This window comes from Chiloscyllium plagiosum, unplaced genomic scaffold (genome assembly GCF_037043375.1).
Source record: "Chiloscyllium plagiosum isolate Xiang-an unplaced genomic scaffold, Cpla_swu_hap1 HiC_scaffold_33, whole genome shotgun sequence".
Taxonomy (NCBI): Eukaryota; Metazoa; Chordata; class Chondrichthyes; order Orectolobiformes; family Hemiscylliidae; genus Chiloscyllium; species Chiloscyllium plagiosum.
The window spans coordinates 6872273-6891508 of NW_028270171.1; the positions used below are offsets into that span (position 1 = coordinate 6872273).

The window sequence follows — 19236 nt, forward strand, 5'->3', positions numbered from 1 at the left end:
GAAGCATCCATTCCTAACGTTATCCCAGAATGTTCAGTTCTAACTTGAAGACTATGATCCCATTCCACATCCTCAGTTCTATTTGACCAATTGTGAAGAAACAATTCCCCTGTATCTTCTCTGTCAAATCCATTCATCCTCATTAAAATTTCAATTGCACTCCTTTGTTAACCTTGTACCCTGAGGATTGTGGGCAAACTGTTGATGTCATTTAACCAGCTCTTTATCTCTGAGTTCATTCAGAAATTCAGGGCTGCACCATCTCTCCCTGAACTGAGCACTCCAGATGCGGTTGAACCAGAATTTGACACTTTTACAAAGAACCTCCATCCAGAAGGATTCAAAATATCAAAGAGAACAAAGAAAATTTGCAGCCCAGGAACAGGCCCTCCAAGCCTGAGCCGATCCAAATCTACTGTCTAAACCTGTTGCCTTGTTCCTAAGCATCTGTATTCCTCTCATCCCCACCTAATTGTGCATCTGTCCAGACGCATCTTAAATGAGTCTACTGTGTCTGCCTCTACCGCCTCTGCTGGCAACGCGTTCCAGACACCCACCATCCTCTGTATAAAGTACTTGCTGCATTTATCCCCCTTAAACCTTTCACCTCTCACCTTGAAAGCGTGACCTCTCGTTATTGAATCCTTCACCCTCGGGAAAAAAACTTATCTCTATCTACCCTGATATTACCCTTCATCATTTTAAAAATTGAGGGGCATGGATAGGATAAATAGACAAAGTCTTTTCCCTGGAGTCTGGGAGTGCAGAACTAGAGGGCATAGGTTTAGGGTGAGAGGGGAAAGATATAAAAGCAACCTAAGGGGCAGCTTTTTCACACAGAGGGTGGTACATGTATGGAATGAGCTGCCAGAGGATGTGGTGGAGGCTGGTACAATTGCAACATTTTAAGAGGTATTTGGTTGGTTATATGAATAGGAAGGGTTTGGAGGGATATGGGCCAGGTGCTGGCAGGTGGGATAGATTGGGGTGGGATATCTGGTCTGCCTGGACGGGTTGGACCGAAGGGTCTGTTTCCATGCTGTACATCTCTATGACTCTACTCAACCTCTCTTCATAGCTAGCACCTTCTATACCAGGCAACTTCCTCGTAAACCTTCTCTGCACCCTCTCCAAAGTGTCCACATCCTTTCGGTAATGTGGCGATCAGAACTGTACACAGTATTCTAAATGTGGCTGAACCAATGTGGTGTACAATTTTAATATGACATGCCAGCTCTTATAAAAGAACAAAGAACCTCTTTGAGATCAGGGACTAAAATTAAATTAGTTCCTTTGCTTTGTGTTTTTACATCTGTTCACTCCATTTCTGTCCACTTGTCTGAATAATTTCATTTTGATCATTCGTTTTGATGACACAGCAGAAGATGTCACCATTTACAAAACACTGTGCATTGTCTTTCTTGGTCAGAAGTGGATAACCTTATACTTCCCCTCAGTGTCCTGTATCTGCCAGTCTTGCCCATTCCATTAAACTTTGCAACATTCTGCTCTCATGGTAATGTGCAACCTAATATAGAGTCATCATTTTATTGATGGCCCTTCATTCCTTCATCTAGAAGATTGATAAATCTCATGAAAAGCTGTTTCCCAGTGCCTCTCCTTGGGAAAAGTAATCAGATCTTGCTAATTTTTAATTCGCTCACACAATGAGGGTGCTGATGGCTGGGTCAGCATTTATTGCCCAGGGCACAGTGACTAGCACTGCTGCCTTACAGCGCCAGGATCCCAGGTTCGATTCCAGCCTTGGGTGACTGTCTGCGTGGGTTTCCTCCCACATTACAAAAACGTGCAGGCCAGCTGAATTGGCTATGCTAACTTGTCCATAGTTGTTAGGTGCATTAGTCAGAGGAGGGTTGGGTTACTCTTCAGAGGGTCGGTGTGGACGTGTTGGGCTGAAGGGCCTGTTTCTATACTGTAGATCATCTAACCTTAACTACCCTTGTCAAGGTGGTGGTGGTGATGATTTGCTTTCTTGAATTACTGCTGTTGTCTATTTGGTGGAGGTAGACCCACAATCCTGTTTGGGAGGGAATCCAGGATTTTGACTCAGCAACAGGGGAAAGAACGGTGACATAGTGCTAAGTGTCAACGGTGAGTGGCACGAAGGGGAACTTGCAAGGGGTGGAGTTGCCATGTATTTCTGCCCTTGTCCTTTGAGAGGGGAGTGGTCATGGGTTTGGAACATGTTGGGAGTGGTCATGGGTTTGGAACATGTTGTCTGAGGAGCTTTAGTGAATTCCTACAGCATTTGGTAGATGGTACACCTTGCAGTGGCCAAGTGTCAGTGGATGGAAGGAATGAATGTTGGTAGCTATTGTGCCAATCAAGTGGGCTGCTTTGAACTGGAGGGTGTCAAGATCCTTGAATGTTGTTGGCACACTCCCCATTATCCTGACTTTGATACCCCCTGCCCAAGCCAATTCCCCACCCACATTCAATATCTCTCCCCAGTGATCATGTCAATGACAGCACTAAGGTGGCAGCTTTGGCTTTTCACAAACTGACGCTGATAATGTCCATCCTCCAAATTAAAAGGAGCAGCACAACTCAAGCTGCAGGCTGGGAAACACCACCTCTGAACATAACCAAATCCATAAATAGCCTTGTCACTTGGAGCAGCACGTCCAATATCAACCTTTAGAGCCTAGTCAAGCCTGTAAAATGGACTATCCGAATTTGCACACTGGGAAGATTGGAAAAGAACATTTGACCTCCATGTGTGCAAACTCAAAGCACATGTGCATTTTCAATCCCAAAATTATGGAAAACAAAAGGTGGTAAGTATCAAAGCTGACATTTGTGTTGTACTGATGTCTGAGAATAACATTTTAGATGGGAAATGTCTTTTCTTCCCCTCCACAGACAAGCACCTGCCCCATTAATCTCACTTCAAGCTGAGAAAGATGAACAGTACAGCCTTAAGATGGCTGAGCAGTCATTGACCAAGTTACTTTGTGCCCTACTTATTGTGGACTGAGCATCCCACGCAAGAGCAGCATTCATCACCCATTCGATTTCCCTTGAACTAAGACTCCACACTCAGCGCAGCCTATATATTAGAGAGCTGATTTCATGTAAATTAAAAAGGAAAAACCATTTGGAACAAATTACTGCAAATGCTACTTGGGTCCTATAGCTTTCTTTGCACCAGCTACCCTCAGTATTTACTGCTCTAGCAATCCAGCGCTGTCAAGAAAGGAATTGTTACAATTGTCTCACACGGGAGAAGGTAGGCACTGTTGCATTTCCTCAGGTAGAGGATAGTTATTAGCCAATTAGACTAGAGACACTGATGCCAATCAAAAGCAGAATCTTCATTCTCCAGCCTGGAACTTGGAAACCACCATATAGCAATCAAGTATCACCTATCCAAGAACAAAACGGTAGTTTACCTTTGAGCAAGATATTCAACTTATGTTCTTGTAAGGGGGTCATTGTAGATATTCCACTAAATCAGAATCTAAGCATTAAAACTAATTGCTGGAAAATACTAGAGTGACAATAATCAGTTACACGAGTAATTAATATTTCAGGTCCAGTGACTGAACTGACTTCACTCCACAGATGCTGCTAAACCCAAAGTTTTCCGAACTGTGTTTCTTCCTGATTTCCAGCAGCCAAATGTTTTTTGCTTCAATTTTCAAAAGCCTCTAAGCATTGCTCAGGAGTACACCAGTTGTGTAAATCATTCAGACTTGTAACTATTGACTAGATACTATTGCTGCAAACTTATTCCAGTGAGCACAGGCAGATAGTGAGCACTGCTTACAAGCCAAAAAACCTTCAATTCCACAACTGCTTTCCAATTATGAGAGTTGCTCACTTATTGCAAAAGTCTCTCCACAGACCAGAATAAAAACACTGAGCAAATTACTGGGATAATCATCGAAACAAGGTTGAGAGAAAAAGGATTTAAGTGATCAGATGTTCAATGTCAAAGACCCAAGAACCAAATTAAACTAAAGAAACTACACAAAATACCCAGTTCCATGGTGAACACTATTTTAATTTTGTGCAAAGCACAACCAAAGTCATCCACTAGAATGAAGTCACCATGTCCAACCAATGGAGTTCTTGAATCCCAATCAGCTCAGGGTGAGCCTGTCAAACAGGTACTCTCCCAGGCCATTCTCAGGGGCTCCCAGTCTCTTCAGGTTGGTGATGTGATCTCCCAGCTTCTTGATCATCTTCACTTGCTCATCCAAGTAGTGCCTCTCCAGGAAGTCACACAGCTGGAAGAGGAGACAAAGATTAGCCTCAAGGAACAAACCATGCACCTGAAAAAGGTGATGTCCCAATACAGATGTGGGAAATCTCCACCACCTTGTGGTGAGGGAGAGGTGCATTCTGGGATGCTTGTTGAAAAGCTTATGATTTCAGCCTGCAGGAGGCAGGTCGATGATAATTGGAATTCTACCCCCCACTTCCCCCAAACAAAGATCATTTCCTGTCAAATGTTGACAGAAAAAAAAATGGAAAACTCACATGAGGGTCAGTGTGGCCAGAGGAGAGTTTGTGCAGATCCAGCAGACTCTGGTTCACATCCTTCTCCATCTGCAGAGCTCTCTGCATTGCCTCCAGACCATTGCCCCACTCATCCTGCTCTGGCTTTTGGAGGGAGGGAAGTCAGGAGAGAAAAACCAGCTCATCTCAGACAGGTGGATCACAGGCTACATCTGATCAGTTCATTATTCCAAAGAGTTAGATTTTACTGACTCCTTTAGATTTCACTGTTCCCAGAGCTTAAATTTTAGAAGCATACCATACCGTGAAAGCACATTTTAAGATATAATCCTAATGTAATTCCTTGCTTTACTGTTCTATTCCTTTTGACCAGCCCAGTAGAAACATCTTGGAGATGCTGCTACCTTCCACCCCTGTCGATTCTCTCATTCTTACCACTGAGGGGCATTGGGATTGATAGCTGAGGTTATATAGGTTTATCATTGTTACATGAGAAGGATTCTCTCCATCCAGTATTCTGGATCATCCCAATTGCCTGTTGCTGTTTCACAAGTGCAAAATAGTCCCCAATTCAGTGCATTGCTCACCAATACAATCTCCAATTCATATAGCATTTATTCAGTCTTGAGGCTCAACAGATTGACTGATACCAGTCAATTGGAGTTCACACAAAAACACTGAAACCTTTAAAGTTTACAGAAGCCAACCTGGACATCCTGCAGGAGGACCCGGCCTCCACGTTTATTCTGGAATTCCATCAGTTTCTCAGCGTGTTCCCGTTCCTCATGGGACTGTTCCTTGAAGAACTCAGCAAAGTGACGCAGGGCAACATCATCCCGGTCAAAGTAAGAGGACTGCAAGTGGAGATAAAGTGGGAAGAAAGCATTACTCTCATCCTTGGCACAATCAGAAAGTGACCCATCCACCATTTCAATTCCCTTCCAATTAATTGAAGTGAGTGACAAAAGCAGAATGTCATCTGTTGATTATGATCTGAATAGCAGACATTTTGACCTCCCAGAAATGAGAATCTGAAAAAAAACCCAACTGCAACTCCTGGCCTGTATCTTAGGGAGGCAGTGTGCTAGTGTGGCAGAGTACTGAGAAGGTCTTTATTGGAGACAACCATTAGACATCCCTGCACTGCAGGTTAGAAACATTCTTGCTCAGTGCTGGATACTAGAGAGATCATTGACCAACTGAAACAGGACATGAACATGATGAATAGGCAGAAATCTCAGTCAGCTACTTAATTACCAACCTCCCACCTGAATAACCACTGTCCTACTATCTACTCTGCACATAATCTGGACTGTGCTATTTTTAGATCATTCACATTTCAAGTGAAAAAAGTGCCATTTAACCACTTTTTCCTCACATTAAGTAAGCTCACTTCATCAACAAAAGACAGCAGCTTCATTATTTGGGTAGCTTTTAAATTCAATACATTTGGTTGAGAGAAAGTTTTTTGAAAAAGATTTGTCATGGAGTCAGGTGTACAGCACGTAAACACTTTGGTCCAACTCATTATGCCATCCAGATATCCTAACCCAATCTAGTCCCACCTGCCCGTATGCCTCCAAACCCTTCCTATTCATATACCATCCAGATGGCTGTTCAATGTTGCCATTGTACTAGCCTCCACCACTTCCTCTGGCAGCTCATTCCATACACATACTACCCTGGAGTGGAAGAGTTGCCCCTTAGGTCTCTTATATCTTTTCCCTGTCACCCTAAACCTATGCCCTCTAGTTCTGGACTTCCATACAACAGTGAAGTGGGTTTGTCTATCCTATCCATGCCTCATGATTTTATCAACCTCTGAGGTCACCCCTCAGCCTCCAATACTCCAGGGAAAAGCAGCCCCAGCCTGTTCAGCCTCTCCCAATAGCTCAAATCCTCCAACCCAGGCAACATCCTTGTAAATCTTTTCTGAACCCTTTCAAAGGTTTCACAACATCTTTCCAATAGGAGGGAGACTAGCATTGAACAAAATTCAAACAGTGGCCAAACCAATGTCCTGGACAGACGATAACTAAAGAGAATTAAGACAACACCTGCCTCTGCAGCTAGGAGGGTAATTGCCAGTGGTTACACTGTGCAGAGTTACAATAAAACTATAGACCGAATGGCCTCCTCCTGTGCCATAACAATTCTGTGATTCTGTGGATGATCTGCATCTGAACAGCGTTTCCCTGCCTCTGTCTCCTGACTGACCTTTCTGTGGATTGTCACCTCGCTGTGATGGAGAGCCTCGAGTGTCCCGTTGATTCTAAGAGCGATACATCAAGAGGTTTCCACCTCCTGGCAGGACCACCCAGGACGGTAAGGTCAGAGAGGAGGATCCCGGTAAAGTGCAATGGAAATCAAATCCTCAACGGTCATCCATCCAGGCAGAAGATATTTGTCTGCTAACCACGAGGGTGGGTAAAGGCTACAGCAGGAGGGAGATCACAAATCGACATTTCCTTGCCACTTGAGCTGGCTCTACCTTCTGTGAAGCACCGTGTCTGTGTTGTGAGCTGTATTTTTGTGTGCTTGTGTATATGTGTGTGCATTCACTATCCTTCCTGTGAAGAAGCCATTCTGAACATTATCCTGGACAGTTTAGTTCTAATGTGAAGATTCTAATCCTATTCCACATCCTCAGTTCTAGTTGACCCATTGAGAATAAACAGTTCCCCTCTATCTATTATATTTTTCTTGCGCAAACACTCAAGTGGCCAGTGACAAACACTGCCCTTCACATCAAAGGGCAAGCACACCTGTTTTGTTTTTTTTTATTTAACCGCCACACTACCACCTAAGTGCGGTAGTGCTTATTATTTTTTTCCTCACCACCCATGGTGTGTGTGTGCAGGTGTGAGACACAGTGAAAGACACAAAGTGCACGAATCTTTATTCAAATTCCACCACCAGGAAGATAGGAAAACACCTGGGTGGCCAGTGACAAACACTGCCCTTCACATCAAAGGGCAGTGCTGTGTGATCAAAACAGTGAAGGGGAGGGTAGGGACTAAATCAAAATAGAGTTGGAGGGAGAAATGATGCACTCCACTCCCTGCGGCGCCCACCTCTCCCTGAACAACTCCAGGGTGTTGGTCGACACCGCGTGCTCCTTCTCCAAGAACACCGGGGCCTAACGTAGCCGCGGAAGAGGGGCAGGCAGTCGGCCCTAACGACCCCCTCCACGGCCCGCTGCCTCGACCTGTTGATGGCCAGTTTGGCCAGGCCCAGGAGCAGACCCACGAGGAGGTCTTCAGACCTGCCCTCCCTCCTCCGTACCGGGTGCCCGAAGATCAGGAGCGTGGGACTGAAGTGCAGCCAAAAGCAGAGGAGGAGGTTTTTAAGAAAATCAAAAAGGGAGTCCAAACGCCCACACCCAATATGTACATGGTCCATGGACTCCACAGCGCCACAGAACAAGCAGTTGGGCTGGGAGTCCGTGAACCACCGCAATCTGCGGTTGCAGGGGACTGCTGCGTGCGGCACCCTCCACCCCAGATCGCCGAGAGAAAGGGGGAGGACTCCCGCGTAGAGAGCCCTCCACTGGGGATCCCCACCGTCCGGTGGCAAATGGGCACGCCAAGGCGTGTCCGGACGTGGATGAGGGAGAAGAGGTGGACGGTGTGCAGCAGCAGTCTGTACAGGGCCCTCCTTTTTACATCTTTGAAAGAAACAAAATTAAAATGCTAGGTCAGCATTTATTGCCCATCCTTAATTACCCTTGTCAAGGTGGTGGTGGTGATTTATGTTCTTGAATTGCTGCTGTTGGCCATGGGGTAGAGGTGGACCCACAATCGTGTTAGGTAGGGAATCCAGGATTTTGACTCAGCAACAGGGGAAGAACAGCGATATATTTCCTGAGTCAAAAAGGTGAGTGGCTCAGAGACAAACGTGCAAGGGTGGAGGTGCCATGTATCTTTGCCCTCTTCCTTCTAGATGGGAGTGGTCATGGGTTTGGAACATGTTGGCAAATTCCTACAGCATTTGGTAGATGGTACACCTTGCAGTTGTTAAGTGTCAGTGGGTGGAAGGAATGAATGTTGGTGGCTATTGTGCCAATGAAGTGGGGTGCTTTGAACTGGAGGGTGTCAACTGGAGGGTGTTGTTTGTACACTCCCCGTTATAAAGACTGACAGCCCCTCTCCCAAGCCAATTCCCCATCAATGATGATGAAATTCCCTGTCACTGAAATCATTAAAGTGGCTGCTTTGGCTTTTCAGAAACTGAAGCTGATAACATCCATCCTCCAAATTAGAACATTCAAGCACAAAATCAAAATGCACACAGGGAACCACCACCCCCTGAGAACTGATGAACATAACCAAATCCATAGATAGCCTTATCACTTGGAGCATCAGTTCTAATATCAACACAGAGCCTGGTCAAGCCTGCAAAATGGACACTCTCAGTTTGCACACTGGGAGATTGGAAGAGAACATTTGACCTAGCAGTGCGTGCAAATTTAAAGCACATTATGCATTTTCACTCCCAATAGTGTTGAAGTGTAAAACACCAAAGCTTACATTTGTAGTGGACATTTACAGAATACCATTTTAAATGGGAAACACTGTCTCCCCAGCCCCAAAGACAAGCACCTGCCCCATTTATCTCCGTTCAATCTGAGAAAAATGAACAGCGTAGCCTTATGATAATTGAGCAGTCATAACCGAGTTATTTAGTGACCCCCTGATTCTATCATGGGCTGTGAATATGACCCACCTGATCAGTACTAGTCCCCTGACAGATTTTCCAAGAAATATGTCAATGCCACAATGATCTACATGTGACTCCACACTCCATGCAGAGTATAATCAAAGGAGAGCTAATTTCATGTAAATTAAAGGAAAAAAAATTGGAACAAACTCCTGCAAATGCTACTCGGGTCCTATAGCTTTCTTTGCACCTCAAAGTTTGTGTGAAGATTTGTACCTTGGGTGCTCGTTGTTGTGGTTCTGTTCGCCGAGCTGGGAATTTGTGTTGCAGACGTTTCGTCCCCTGTCTAGGTGACATCCTCAGTGCTTGGGAGCCTCCTGTGAAGTGCTTCTGTGATCTTTCCTCCGGCATTTGTAGTGGTTTGAATCTGCCGCTTCCGGTTGTCAGTTCCAGCTGTCCGTTGCAGTGGTCAGTATATAGAGTCCAGCTCAATGTGCTTATTGATTGAATCTGTCGATGAGTGCCAAGCCTCTAGGAATTCTCTGGCTGTTCTCTGTTTGGATTGGCCTATAGTAGTAGTGTTGTCCCAGTCAAACTCATGTTGCTTGTCCTCTGCATGTGTGGCTACTAAGGATAGCTAGTCGTGTCATTTTGTTTCGTGGCTCGTTGGTGTTCATGGAGGAGATTGTTAGCTGTCTTCCTGTTTGTCCTATGTAGTGTTTTGTGCAGTCCTTGCATGGGATTTTTTACACTACATTGGTTTTGCTTATGCTGGGTATCGGGTCCTTTGTCCTGGTGAGTTGTCTGAGTGTGGCTGTTGATTTGTGTGCTGTTATGAGTCCTAGTGGTCGCAGTAGTCTGGCTGTCAGTTCGGAAATGCTCTTGACGTATGGTAGTGTGGCTAGTCCTTTGGGTTGTAGCGTAGGATAGAGGGAAATTTGGCCAATTGGATAGAAAACTGGCTAACCGGTCGAAGGCAGAGAGTGGTGGTAGATGGTAAATATTCAGCCTGGAGCCCAGTTACAAGTGGAGTTCCGCAGGGATCAGTTCTGGGTCCTCTGCTGTTTGTAATTTTTATTAATGACTTAGATGAGGGAGTCGAAGGGTGGGTCAGTAAATTTGCAGATGATACGAAGATAGGTGGAGTTGTGGACAGTGAGGAGGGCTGTTGTCGGCTGCAGAGGGACTTAGATATGATGCAGAGCTGGGCTGAGGAGTGGCAGATGGAGTTCAACCCTGCCAAGTGTGAGGTTGTCCATTTTGGAAGAACAAATAAGAATGCGGAATACAGGGTTAATGGTAGGGTTCTTAGTCAGGTGGAGGAACAGAGGGATCTTGGGGTCTATGTACATAGATCTTTGAAGGTTGCCACTCAGGTGGATAGAGTTTGTAAAAAGGCCTATGGAGTATTATCGTTCATTAGCAGAGGGATTGAATTCAAGAGTCGTGAAGTGATGTTGCAGCTGTACAGGACTTTGGTTAGGCCACAGTTGGAGTACTGTGTGCAGTTCTGGTCGCCTCACTTTAGGAAAGATGTGGAAGCTTTGGAGAGGGTGCAGAGAAGATTTACCAGGATGTTGCCTGGAATGGAGAGGAAGTCGTATGAGGATAGGTTGAGAGTTCTCGGCCTTTTCTCGTTGGAACGGCGAAGGATGAGGGGTGACTTGATAGAGGTTTATAAGATGATCAGAGGAATAGATAGAGTAGACAGTCAGAAACTTTTTCCCCGGGTACAACAGAGTGTTACAAGGGGACATAAATTTAAGGTGAAGGGTGGAAGGTATAGGGGAGATGTCAGGGGTGGGTTCTTTACCCAGAGAGTGGTGGGGGCATGGAATGCGCTGCCCGTGGGAGTGGTAGAGTCGGAATCATTGGCGATCTTTAAGCAGCATTTGGATAGGTACATGGATGGGTACTTAATCTAGGTTAGAAGTTCGGCACAACATCGTGGGCCGAAGGGCCTGTTCTGTGCTGTATTGTTCTATGTTCTATATCCTCGTTCCGTTGTCTTTCCCTTAAGCATCTGTTGATGAAATTGCGCGGGTATCCGTTTTTGGCAAATACATTGTATAGGTGTTCTTCTTCCTCTTTTTGCAGTTCAGGTGTACTGCAGTGTGTTGTGGCCCTTTTGAACAGTGTCTTGATGCAACTTCTTTTGTGTGTGTTGGGGTGGTTGCTTTCATAGTTCAGGACTTGGTCTGTGTGTGTGGCTTTCCTGTATACCTTTCTTTGCACCAGCTGCCTTCAGTATTTGACACCCCTGGATTGCAAGAGCAGTAAAAAAAAAAAAAGAGAGAATTGCTATGTTTGTCCTATGTGGGTTAAAGGTAGGCACTGTTGCATTTCTTCACGTAGAGGATAGTTATTAGCCAATTAGATTAGAGACACTGATGCCAATCAAAAGCAGAATCTTCATTCTCCAGCCTGGAACATGGAAGCCAGCTTGGGAAGCCAGCATACAGCAATCAAGTATTGCTTATCCAAGAACAGTCAAATGTAGTGTACCTTCAAGCAAGATATTCAACCTTTATATTGTTGTAAAAAGGAGTAATTTTAGATGAGTGTTTAGATTCTGATTTAACCATCAAACCAAAGTGCTGGAAAACAGGTCTAAACAGTATCTATTGCAAGAACTAGTTAATATTTCAGGTCTAACAACTGTTCTCAACGGATTTCACACCACAGATACTGCCAAACCCAAGTTGTCCCAGCAGGTCTTCTTCCTGATTTGCAGCAACCAGTTTTTTTTTGCTTCAGTTTTAAAAAGTTGAAAGAATTGCTCAGTAAACCAGTTGTCAAACATTTAGATTTCAAACTATTGGCTGTTGCATGTTCCAGTGAGCACAGGCAGTAGGTGATTCCTTAAAAGCCAAAAAGCTTAAGCTGTTGTGGAATTTCCAATTATGAGAATTGCTCACTTAGTCCAAAAAGTCCCTCTACATTGCTAAATAAAATTGAACAAATTATTGGGACAAGCATTGAAACAAGGTTGAGAGAAAAGAATTTAATGATCAGATGTTAAACATCAAAACCTCAAGAACCCAATGAAACTAAGTAGTTACACAGTACTCAGTTCCATGGTGAACACTATTTTAATTTTGTGCAGAGCACAACCAAAATCATCCACTGGAATGAAGTCACCATGACCAACAAATGGAGTTGTTGAATCCCACTCAGCTCAGGGTGAGCCTGTCAAACAGGTACTCTCCCAGGCCATTCTCAGGGGCTCCCAGTCTCTTCAGGTTGGTGATGTGATCTCCCAGCTTCTTGATCATCTTCACTTGCTCATCCAAGTAGTGCCTCTCCAGGAAGTCACACAGCTGGAAGAGGAGACAAAGATTAGCCTCAAGGAACAAACCATGCACCTGAGTGAGACATCCCATTACAGACATTACAATCACCACCACATTGTACCCCTCCCTCACCACAATCAGGGATGCCTTCTGAAATGTTTCTGGATTTCAGCCGGCAGGAGGCAGGTAAATTAGAATTGGAATTGTCCCCCCCAGGGAGTAAACAGATTTCCTTACAAATGTTTGGAGAGAAAAAAGAGAAACTCACATGAGGGTCCGTGTGGTCAGAGGAGAGTTTGTGCAGATCCAGCAGACTCTGGTTCACATCCTTCTCCATCTGCAGAGCTCTCTGCATTGCCTCCAGACCATTGCCCCACTCATCCAGCTCTGGCTTCTGGAGCAAGGGAAGTCAGGAGAGAAAAACCAGCTCATCTCAGACAGGTGGATCTCAGGCTACATCAGATCAGTTCATTATTCCAACAAACATTGCAAGAGTTGGATTTTCGGCCAATTGTTTTACTGACTCCTTTAGTTTTCACTGTTCCTTGAGCTGAAGACATTTTAGAAGATCCTACTGTAAAACTGTTTTAAGATACTATAATCAAATGTATCTAAAAATATGCACCAATGGTGGTCATTCCTTGCTGTCCTGTTCTATCCCTGTCGTTCCTTTTGACGAGCCCATTAGAAACATCTTGGAGATACAGAAAGGAGATGCTGCTACCTTCCACCGCTATGGATTCTCTCATTCTTACCTCAGATTACTAGGGGTGTTGGAATTGACATCTGAGGTTATATAGTTGATCATTCTTCCATGGGAATGTTGCTCGCCATCCAGTATTCTGGATCATCCCAATTACCTATTGCTGTTTCACAAGTGTTAACTAGTGTTTTAAAATTCAATGCATGGTTTTGGTGAGCAATTTATTCAATCTTGAGACAATAAACAGGTTGCGTGATACCAGTGAATTTGAGTTCACACAAAATAAACCTTCAAAGTTTACAGAAGCCAACCTTGATATCCTGCAGGAGGACTCGGCCTCCACGTTTATTCTGGAATGCCATCAGTTTCTCAGCGTGTTCCCGTTCCTCATGGGACTGCTCCTTGAAGAACTCAGCAAAGTGACGCAGGGCAACATCATCCCGGTCAAAGTAAGAGGACTGCAAGTGGAGATAAAGTGGGAAGCAAATCTCAATCTCATCCATGGTTCAATCAGAAAGTGACTCATCCCACCATTTCAATTCTCTTCCAATTAATTGAAGGTAGTGACAAAAGCAGAAAGTCAACTGTGAATTTTGTCCCAAATAATAGACATTTTGATCTCCCAGAACTGAAGATCAAAAAACCAACTGCAACCCCTGGCCTGTATCTTAAGGAGGCAGTGTGCTAGTGTGGCACAGTACTGTGAAGGTCCCAGTTGAGGACAGCCATTAGACATCCCTGCACTGCAGTTGAGAAACATTCATGCTCAATGCTGGAAGCTGGTGAGGTCATTCACCAACTGAAACTCAGGACATGAACATATTGATTAACATGTGAAGTCTCAGTCAGCTATCTCATTACCAAGCTCACCCATCTGAATAAGTATCCACTCTGCACAGAATTTTGACTGTGCTATTTTGTAAATCATTCACATTTCAAAATGTGAAAGTGTGCCATTTAACCACTTTCCTCATTCAAAGTTAGTTATGAAACTTACTTCAACAGAAATAGCTTTATTAGGCCAACTTTTAAAATTAATACATTTGGTTTAAAGAACATTTTTCAAAAAAAGATGAGTCATAACTAGCTAAAGAGATTTAAAACACCCTCCTGACTGCAGAGGCAGGTGATAATTGCCAGTGGTTACACTGCGCAGAGTTACAATAAACTGGGGACCCTCACCCAAAGGGAGGTTATAATTTAAGGGCATCCTAAACAGGGTTTCAGGGTCAAGTGTGTCCAGGGAACAGGACAAGGACAACAGTCTCAACATACAATTTGCTCAGACATATGAGCAAGGAAATTCCTAGATATTCCATATAGTTACATCACAGTCTTAACTTTAAAAGAGAACCTTCAAGCCCACAAGCCTCACCATGGAGAGGTAAACATAGGAGGAATAGAGCTCCAGGTTGATCTGCTTGTTAACAGCATCCTCACAGTCCTTGTGGTAGTTCTGACACACTTGGGAGGCCATCTTCACTATTCCTGCTCGCTATCACCCAGACAACTCCAGACCTGAGCCTCACTCCCCTCAGCTCTTGTATTTATCCCCCAGGGAACATCCAGGGAGAGGTATCACCAATGATGATTGACAATTCCTGACAGCCAATCAGGAATCCCCCATGAACATAGGCCCCAATGAGAGAGTGGGGATGTGTTAACCAGAGCTGACCAGAGGTGTAGATTAGAGTCAGGTCTGGATGATTATTCAGTGATTGGAACAGCAGGAGGTCACTCAGCAGAATCTCAATCAGGTCACTGTGAGTTTGTGTCCTTTTGAAAGAAATAGGTTTGGATTAGGAAAGGTTTTCAAGTTTTCTTTTAAAATAAAGTTTGTTGTGACAACTGAAAGAGGGGCTCAATGAAGAAGGGGAGTCAGTTTCTCAGCCTTTTGTGTTGGAAATGGGAGATAGGCGCTAGGACAAGGCAATTGTAACAGGAGCAGATGGGGCAGAGACTGGAACGCTGTTCTCAATGGCGGGGGGGTCACAGTCTCGTGACACGGGGTAAACTGTTTAGGACTGAGATGAGGAGAAAGGTCTTCACTCAGAGAGTGGGGAGGCTGTGGGATTCTTTGCCACAGAAACCATTGAGACGAAAACATTGAATGTTTTTAAGAAGGAGTTAGGTACAACTCTTAGGGCTAAAGGGATCAAAGTTTATGGGGATGGAGTGGGAGATGGTACTGAGTTAGATGACCGGCTTCAATCACAGGGAATGGTGGAGCAGGCCTGAATGGCCAACTCCCATTCCTTTTATTTTCTCTCATTCTATGTTTCAATAACCTGTTTAGTAAGAGTCTTGTGGCACAGGGGTAGTGTCCTTTTGTCTGGGCCAGGAGGTCTCTGTACAAGACCCTACCTGCTCCAGAGGTGTCTGATAACATCTCTGGACAGGTTCATAAGAAACAACCAGAGCTGTTGCAGGCCCAATGGACCAAAAACGCTGTGGATGATCTGCATCTGAACAGCGTTTCCCTGCCTCTGTCTCCTGACTGACCTTTCTGTGGATTGGCACCTCGCTGTGATGGAGAGCCTCGAGTGTCCCGTTGATTCTGAGAGTGATACCTCAAGAGGTTTCCACCTCCTGGCAGGGCCACCCAGGACGGTAAGGTCGGAGGGGAGGATCCCGATAAAGTGCAATGCAAAACAAGTCCTCAACGGCCATCCATCCAGGCAGAAGGTATTTGTGTGCTATCTGCAGGGGTGGGTAAAGGCTACAGCAGGAGGAAGATCCCCAGTCAGCATTTCCTTGCCACTTGAGCTGTACCTACCTTCTGTCAAGGACCGTGTCTGTGCTGTGAGCTGTATTTTTGTGTTTGTGCCTGTGTGCGCGCGCATCCACTATCCTTCCTGTGAAGCATCCATTCCTAACGTTATCCCAGAATGTTCAGTTCTAATTTGAAGACTATGATTCCATTCCACATCCTCTGTTCTATTTGACCAATTGTGAAGAAACAGTTCCCCTGTATCTTCTCTGTCAAATCCATTCATCCTCATTAAAATTTCAATTGCACTCTTTCCTTAACCTTGTACCCTGAGGATTGTGGGCAAACTGTTGATGTCATTTAACCAGCTCTTTATCTCTGAGTTCATTCTGAAATTCTGGGCTGCACCATCTCTGCCTGAACTGAGCACTCCAGATGTGGTTGAACCAGAATTTGACAATTTTACAAAGAACCTCCATCCAGAAGGATTCAAAATAACAAATAGAAAAAGGAAAATTTGCAGCCCAGGAACAGGCCCTCCAAGCCTGAGCCGATCCAAATCTATTGTCTAAACCTGTTGCCTGGTTCCTAAGCATATGTATTCCTCTGATCCCCACCTAATTGTGCATCTGTCCAGACGCATCTTAAATGAGTCTACTGTGCCTGCCTCTACCGCCTCTGCTGGCAACGCGTTCCAGACACCCACCATCCTCTGTATAAAGTACTTGCTGCATTTATCCCCCTTAAACCTTTCACCTCTTACCTTGAAAGCATGACCTCTCGTTATTGAATCCTTCACCCTTGGAAAAAAACTTAAATCTATCTACCCTGATATTACCCTTCATCATTTTAAAAATTATGAGGGACATGGATAGGATAAATAGACAAAGTCTTTCCCCTGGGGTCAGGGAGTGCAGAACTAGAGGGCATAGGTGTAGGGTGAGAGGGGAAAGATATAAAAGCAACCTAAGGGGCAACTTCTTCACACAGAGGTGGTACGTGTATGGAAGGAGCTGCCAGAGGATGTGGTGGAGGCTGTTACAATTGCAACATTTAAGAGGTATTTGGATGGGTATATGAATAGGAAGGGTTTGGAGGGATATGGGCCAGGTGCTGGCAGGTGGAACTAGATTGGGTTGGGATATCTGGTCTGCCTGGACGGGTTGGACCGAAGGGTCTGTTTCCATGCTGTACATCTCTATGATTCTACTCAACCTCTCTTCATAGCTAGCACCTTCCATACCAGGCAACCTCCTTGTAAACCTTCTCTGCACCCTCTCCAAAGAGTCCACATCCTTTCGGTAATGTGGCGACCAGAACAGTACACAGTATTCTAAATGTGGCTGAACCAATGTGGTGTACAATATTAACATGACATGCCAGCTCTTATAAAAGAACAAAGAACCTCTTTGAGATCAGGACTAAAGTTAAATTAGTTCCTTTGCTTTGTGTTTTTACATCTGTTCACTCCATTTCTGTCCACTTGTCTGAATAATTTCATTTTGATCATTAGTTTTGATGACACAGCAGAAGAGGTCACCATTTACAAAACACTGTGCATTGTCTTTCTTGGTCAGAAGTGGATAACCTTATACTTCCCCTCATTGTCCTGTATCTGCCAGTCTTGCCCATTGCATTAAACTTTGCAACATTCTGCTCTCATGGTAATGTGTCACCTGATGTAGAGTCATCATTTTATTGATGGCCCTTCATTCCTTCATCTAGAAGATTGATAAATCTCATGAAAAGTGGTGTTTCCCAGTGCCTCTCCTTGGGAAAAGTAATCAGATCTTGCTAATTTTTAATTCGCTCACACAATGAGGGTGCTGGTGGCTGGGCCAGCATTTATTGCCCAGGGCACAGTGACTAGCACTGCTGCCTCACAGCGCCAGGATCCCAGGTTCGATTCCAGCCTTGGGTGACTGTCTGCGTGGGTTTCCTCCCACATTACAAAAACGTGCAGGCCAGCTGAATTGGCTATGCTAACTTTTCCATAGTTGTTAGGTGCATTAGTCAGAGGGTGGGTTACTCTTCAGAGGGTCAGTGTGGACGTGTTGGGCCGAAGGGCCTGTTTCTATACTGTAGATCATCTAATCTTAACTACCCTTGTCAAGGTGGTGGTGGTGATGATTTGCTTTCTTGAATTACTGCTGTTGTCTATTTGGTGGAGGTAGACCCACAATCCTGTTTGGGAGGGAATCCAGGATTTTGACTCAGCAACAGGGGAAAGAACGGTGACATAGTGCTAAGTGTCAACGGTGAGTGGCACGAAGGGGAACTTGCAAGGGGTGGAGTTGCCATGAATTTCTGCCCTTGTCCTTCTAGATGGGAGTGGTCATGGGTTTGGAACATGTTGTCTGAGGAACTTTGGTGAATTCCTACAGCATGTGGTAGATGGTACACCTTGCAGTTGCTAAGTGGCAGTGAGTGGAAGGAATGAATGGTGGTGGCTATTGTGCCAATCAAATGGGCTGCTTTGAACTGAAGGGTGTCAAGATCCTGGAGTGGAGTGTTGTTGGCACACTCCCCCGTATCCTGACTTGGACACCCCCTGCCCAAACCAATTACCCTCCCACATTCAACATCTCTCCCCAGTGATCATGTCAATGACAGCACTAAGGTGTCAGCTTCGGCTTTTCACAAACTGACACTGATAATGTCCATCCTCCAAATTAAATGGTCAGCACAACTCAGGATACACGCTGGGAAATACCACTTCTGAACTAGTGAATATAACCAAATCCATAATCGCCTTGTCACTTGGAGCAGCAGTTCCAATATCACCATTCAGAGCCTGGTCAAGCCTGTAAAATGGACCATCTCAATTTGCTTACTGGGAAGATTGGAAAAGAACATTTGACCTCAGTGTATGCAAACTCAAAGCATGTGTACATTTTCAATCCCAAAATTATGGAAGAGGTGGTAAGCAAAGCTGACATTTGTGTTCGATATCAGCACAAGAATAATGTTTTAGACAGGAAAATATTGTCTTTTCTTCCCCTCCAAAGACAGGCACCTGCCCCATTAATCTCAGTTCAAGCTGAGAAAGATGAACAGTACAGCCTTAAGATGGCTGAGCAGTCATTGACCAAGTTACTTTGTGCCCTACTTATTGTGGACTGCGAGCATCCCAAGCAGGAGCAGCATTCATCACCCATTAGATTTCCCTTGAAATCCGACTCCACACTCACTGCAGCCTATTTATGAGAGAGCTGATTTCATGTAAATTCAGAGGGAAAAAACCACATTTGGAACAAATTACTGCAAATGCTACTTGGGTCCTATAGCTTTCTTTGCACCAGCTGCCTTCAGTATTTACTGCTCTAGCAATCCAGCACGGTCACCAAAAAAGAAAAAGGAATTGTTACAATTGTCCCACGTAGGAC

The 19236-nt window shown here is 44.7% G+C and overlaps 1 protein-coding gene across 1 annotated transcript; it reads right to left on the minus strand.

The window, feature by feature from the left end:
* Window positions 1-4106: 4106 nt before the first annotated feature.
* LOC148141189 (uncharacterized) lies at window positions 4107-14617 on the minus strand. The gene is made up of 9 exons (XM_087978008.1): window positions 14516-14617; window positions 13452-13598; window positions 12706-12831; window positions 12333-12464; window positions 10879-10967; window positions 6703-6757; window positions 5193-5339; window positions 4507-4629; window positions 4107-4253 (listed from the first exon to the last, which is right to left on the minus strand). The coding sequence occupies exons 1-9, from the start codon at window positions 14615-14617 to the stop codon at window positions 4107-4109; spliced, it is 1068 nt and encodes a 355-aa protein (XP_087834134.1).
* Between the last annotated feature and the right edge of the window lie 4619 nt (window positions 14618-19236).

Coding starts and splice junctions, on each gene's coding strand:
- LOC148141189 (XM_087978008.1), bottom strand. CDS start 14,617: ATGGCCTCCCAAGTGTGTCAGAACTACCACAAGGACTGTGAGGATGCT. Junction 12,465..12,705: donor CTGACCACACGGACCCTCAT/GTGAGTTTCTCT, acceptor CTCCTCTTCCAG/CTGTGTGACTTCCTGGAGAG. Junction 4,630..5,192: donor TCCTCCTGCAGGATGTCCAG/GTTGGCTTCTGT, acceptor TCCCTCCAAAAG/CCAGAGCAGGATGAGTGGGG.